Raw genomic sequence first — 5,631 nt, 5'->3', positions numbered from 1 at the left:
AAACTGACTCAAATGATTCGCGAACCCGCTCCGAACTCCCAAACTGAATCAAATGATTCGCAATCCCCATAACTGACTCAAATGATTCGCGATCCCGCTACGAACTCCGAACTGATTCAAATGATTCGCGATCCCCATAACTGACTTAAATCATTCGCAATACTGCCTCCGAACTCCCGAACTGACTCAAATGATTCGCGATCCCCATAACTGACTCAAATGATTCGCGATCCCGCTACGAACTCCCGAACTGATTCAAATGATTCGCGATCCCCATTACTGACTCAAATGATACGCGATCCCGCTATGAACTCCCGAACTGATTCAAATGATTCGCGATCCCAAACTGACTCAAATGATTCGCGAACCCGCTCGAACTCCCAAACTGAATCAAATGATTCGCGACCCCCAAACTGACTCAAATGATTCGTGAACCCGGTTTGAACTCACGAACTGACTCAAATGATTCGCGATCCCTATAACGATTCGCGATCCCGCTACGAACTCCCGAACTGATTCAAATGATTTTGCCATCCCCAAACTCTAATAATTTACAAAGTATTATATACTCTAATATTTTTGTTGTTGTTATTTGTTGTTGCTATAAATACAGACTTAAGCCATCAATAGCCTTTAAAATGTTACACTTACAGGACGATCAAATCCTTGTTTAGGATACAAACATTCACTTCATCTTTCATTTTTGGACACCTTTTTGCTATAGATGACACAAGCTTTATAATTTCTTCAACAAAAAACGTGCACATCACAACCCTTACAAAAATAAACCATGGTTTTATCATAGTAAAACTGCTTCGTTTCCTTTCGCATGATTTCTGAATGCTTGAGACTATAAAATAAATTAGAGTCATAATAAAGTTATAGTCACAGGTAAATGTCGAGAGCTACAATTGTGATTTGTAAATAATACAATTTATTCATTTAGTTTTTTATTGATTAAGGTTATTTTTTCACCCCTATAGTAGGGTTTTTTCCCATCATCATATTTGAGGAAGGGGGGGGCACAACAATAAATCCTGCTTATGGGACCCTTAAGGTGTTGTTATACACGTCTCTGGGAATGTGTGCTCTACTACACACACACACACACACACACACACTGAAGCACACGTGGTGTTTTCAGCTCTTCACTATATTGATGCATGATGTATGCTACACATGTGTACGTCAGCGCGCTATGAGAGGATTTCACCATTTCATTTGATAAAACTATTTGTGCCTATAATGTTTATTTATTTATTATTATTGTCAGCTAATAAAAGCTATGCTTCAGGTCCATATTCATATAACATCTAAGGCTAAATGTAGCTCTTGACTGGTTGAGTTAGATGATGATTAACACTAAACTGTAGAAAATCAGTTGAGTCTCCCCAGCTGGAAATGGCTGTTAAAATCTTGTGTTTCTTATAATAAATTGACATATTGATAACACTGAATCTTTTATAATGCTCTTAATGACATGTTGATGCATACTGTATGCATTAGTGAGTGTGTGGTGCTTATGGGGTATGGTCACTTATTCCTTATATGTTTGTAATGTTTGTTATAACTGTTTCAAATGCAAGACATTGATTGCATGAGATTAAGTTTGTAAATGATAGCTGTGTCCTTTTGTAGTGTGCACATATATTTATCATCAAAACTGTGATAACTGTGACTAAATTCAGTATATATACGTCTGCCATATGTTGCCACCCCTCAAAAATTCCTGCCCCCTTCTCGCCACCCCATCAATATTTTTCTAGATCCGCCTCTGCACACACACTAGCTGAAATAAAATAAAAAAAAAATTCTGATGTTTTAGTGTGAGTTAATGATGATAATAACTGTGTTGTTATAAATCAGACTGAGCTCATTCACTCCCGACAGAGAGTGTTCCTCAGACGAGACAGCATGAACTAACCCTGCTACCCTTCACCAGTGTTTCTGCTGCGACGATGAAGATGTGTGTGTGTCTCATCATCATCATCATCATCATCATCATCACGGCTGTCTCTCTGATAATCTGTCCTGTGTCTGTCAGCACTTTACAGGAGCACACAGACGGATTGGACTTAAATCCTCCAGAACGACACAGATGGACAAACCACACAGACCTTGGAGAAGGTGAACACACACACACACACACACACACACACACACACAGAGAGAAGCACAGAAGCCTGTGTATGAGTGTGAAGGTCAATCACTGTGAGTCTGTGGCGCCACCAGCTGGACACAGCGGACACATGCAGGATCAGATCAGGGAGTGTGAATATTACTCAACAAGGCTGTTCAGACTGACAAAATAGATTTATTAGATGATTCGTGGACTGTGTGCTGCTTTATAGACTGAGAGGGTGTCATTCATCAGTGAAACACCAGATACAAACTAGATCACACACACACTTCAGTGGACTGTAGAAACACGAGAAACCTGACAGTTACTCTCTCTCAGCGATCGCCATCAGGTGATGCTCGATTTCTGCTTCTGACAGAGTCCTGGAACACACACACACAGATGATGTTAAACCGCCTCCTGTCTTCTCTCTGTGCTCATATTAGATCTTCACTCTCTCTCTCTCTCTCTCTCTCTCTCTCTGTACCTGAATTTGGGGTTTTCTTTGGTCACCACAGACACTTCCAGCTCAGTGCTTTTGAAGTCCATTGACAGCACAGTAGACAAACACGAGATCGCCATCTAGAGGACAGGAGACAAACAACACACTGATGCCAGACCTCAACATCTGAACTATTCATATCATTATTACAAACCTTCTGTTTAAAACCTGGTTATGATTTATCAATGATGTTCTCCAGTGGCTTAATATTTTACAATAATAACAATATAATATGATATATTATTCCATTACTAATTTATATCTAAAATTGTAGATATAAATAAATAAATCTTTGTTGGCAAATTAAATTCTCACTGTACCTGGTTACCAGGGTTACTACAGTTAAAACAGAAATCAGAAATTAAGTTCTGATATATTTACGGTAGGAAATGTACAAAATATCTTCATGGATATTGCTACAAATATACCCCAGAGACTTAACACTGCTTCTGTGCTGCAGGGACACATATATTAAATCATTACTTTCGTCCTGTTTAATGTTTCTGAAATAAGTCTCTTCTGTTCACCAAGGTTGCATTTATTTCATAAAAAATACAGTAAAAATAATAAAATTGTGAAATATTATTCTAATGTAAAACATCTGTTTTCTGTGTGAATCTGTGTTAAAGTGTAATGTATTTCTGTGATGCTCCGCTGTATTTTCAGCATCATTCCTCCAGTCTTCAGTGTCACATGATCTTCAGAAATCAGAATAATATGATGTTTTACTGCTCAAGAAACATTTCTGATTATTATCAGTGTTGAACACAGTTGTGCTGCTCAAGATTTCTCTGGAAACTGAATGTGGTGTTTGGTTTCACACACCTCCACGGTGCGGTCGTAGGGCAGATCCGGCTGCTTCTTCAGCTTCTTCTCCAGGTAGCTGCTGGCCTCGTGGTGTTTGACCCCGACGCTGGTGGCCCTGAAGCCGCAGAAGTACCCGGCCGGGTCACATTTGTACAGCACGGGGCCCGTCTGAGGGTCCATGGCGATCAGCATCATACCTGAGGGCCACACAGACGCGTCAGAGCCGCAGCGAAGCATCAGAACACACCTGAGAGCAGACGAGTCACTCACTGCAGCCCAGCGGCCTCATCTCTGCGTTCTGTGTGTACACCTGAGAGATGTCCGCCATGCGCCGGCACAGCATGTCCGCCGTGATGTCATAACCGAACTTATACTTCCACTCGGCCGCCTCGATGCGAGCCCGATGAACCTGAGAGCGGCTGTCAGCTACACACACACACACACACACACACACATATATATGTGAACTTACACTAACATGTGAGAAGTGTTTGACAGAAGAGACACACACCGTAATGTCCGGTCATGACACATCCGATCCTCGGAGTGAGACGAAACATGTTTGTCATTGTAGATGCATCCAGGAGTGAGTCCTGAACATGAGAGGAGAGAAAGAGATGCTTAAACACACACACACACACACACACACACACACACTCACACACTCATTAATTCAAGAGCATCACAGCATCTCACTCAACTGGAGTAAAAGGTAAAGATCTGTCTGGAGTCTAAATGTGTATTACTAAACTTGCACTTGTTTGATCTTTCTCTCCATTATATTGTGTTCTCTCTGTTCAATCTGTTTCTGTGTTTGTGCTCTGAGCTGCTCTCAAAGACTGAAACCACACTAAAGAGCTCAGGTGTGTGTTTTACCGACACTTTCTTCTGTGTGAGCAGCACGGCGCAGTCCGTCCCTCTGATGCCCACCGTGGTCAGCCCGCTCTGACCGATGGCTTTGAAGGCATATTCTGTCCAACATCACATCAACACATTCTTCATTAAACACCAGATCACAGCTCTGAAGGACACTCAGGTGATGACTTCAGTGAGTTATTATTGACCGGTCAGATCTTAACAAGTCCTGCGCATGAAGCTGATGGAGTTCAATGCTCAAGAAGGACACACAGCTTCATTATGATAGAGAACACACATGCACACAGTTATTATTATGCATTTTTCTGTCCCCAGTATTCGCATTAGTGCAGTAAAGATGAAGTGTGCTAGGAGCTGTAAAGAGGAGTATGGATCGTGAGAAGGAGAAACTCTTACCGACTTGATACAGACGTCCCTCCGGTGAGAATATAGTGATGTGTCGATCAAACCCCGCGTTCGAGCCTCGAGACATCCTTAACGAACACGCGTGACGGAGTTTAGCAGCTCAGACGCGCGGAGAAGTTTGTCGAGGGTGATAAAGCGATTTAAGACTTTCACTTTCTCTTTCGTTCAGCGCGTCGCGTTTGACGGGGATCGGGCGCGCGCACGCACACGCACACCTGAGACCCGCGTGCACCTGCGATCTGCGCTCAGGCAACACAAACAGCATCTCTACATCACATTAGGTAAACTAGGCTTTGTACTTAAAAAAACAAAAAAACTCACAAAAAGAATAATGTGCAACGATAGGCCTCATCAGTACCCCCCCCCCCCAAAAAAAAAAACATAATAAAAGTGAATAAGATTTTCACTGATAAAGTGCTTTGTTTGATTTCTTATTTAAATGATTGTTTCATGGTGAGCAATGAATCGTGAAGAGTAATTTAGAATTTGATTCAAACTAAACGATTCAGTGGCAGAATGACTGATGCTTTGGTTGCTATGGTGAAGCAGCAGGGGGCGGAGCTTGCAGTGATGCTGTTTGGAGAAGAACTCAATGATCACATGAAAACATCATCTCAGGATCATCAGACAGAAACACCAATGTGTCCCTGAGCAAGACACTTAACCCCTAGTTGCTCCAGAGGTGTGCGACCTCTAGCAATTGTAAGTCGCTTTATCCAAAGCGTGAGCTAAATGAATAAATGTAAAATGTAAAAGTAATTTCAGTAATTCAACTCAAATTGTGAAACTCATGTATTAAGTGTCCTTCAGCTCATCTGCATTGTTTAGTCTCTTGTTTCTCATCTTCCTCTTGACAATAGCCCACAGATTCTCTCTGGGGTTCAGGTCTGGTGAGTTTGCTGGCCACTCAAGCACACAGGGC

General features: G+C 41.8%; 1 protein-coding gene and 1 pseudogene across 1 annotated transcript; both read right to left on the bottom strand.

Annotated features, from left to right (window-relative positions):
• The window catches only part of LOC113058964 (L-aminoadipate-semialdehyde dehydrogenase-phosphopantetheinyl transferase-like), a 5,226-nt pseudogene extending 4,525 nt beyond the window's left edge, over positions 1–701 (bottom strand).
• A 1,656-nt stretch (positions 702–2,357) lies between these two features.
• On the bottom strand, positions 2,358–4,903 carry LOC113058873 (proteasome subunit alpha type-6-like). The gene is made up of 7 exons (XM_026227137.1): positions 4,701–4,903; positions 4,305–4,399; positions 3,940–4,021; positions 3,699–3,854; positions 3,447–3,625; positions 2,607–2,701; positions 2,358–2,502 (listed from the first exon to the last, which is right to left on the bottom strand). The coding sequence occupies exons 1-7, from the start codon at positions 4,774–4,776 to the stop codon at positions 2,445–2,447; spliced, it is 741 nt and encodes a 246-aa protein (XP_026082922.1). The 5' UTR covers positions 4,777–4,903; the 3' UTR covers positions 2,358–2,444.
• Between the last annotated feature and the right edge of the window lie 728 nt (positions 4,904–5,631).

Source organism: Carassius auratus, chromosome 40 (genome assembly GCF_003368295.1).
Source record: "Carassius auratus strain Wakin chromosome 40, ASM336829v1, whole genome shotgun sequence".
Taxonomy (NCBI): domain Eukaryota; kingdom Metazoa; phylum Chordata; class Actinopteri; order Cypriniformes; family Cyprinidae; genus Carassius; species Carassius auratus.
Note: the sequence above shows the minus strand (reverse complement) of the source record. Positions and strands in the feature narration are given on the sequence as shown.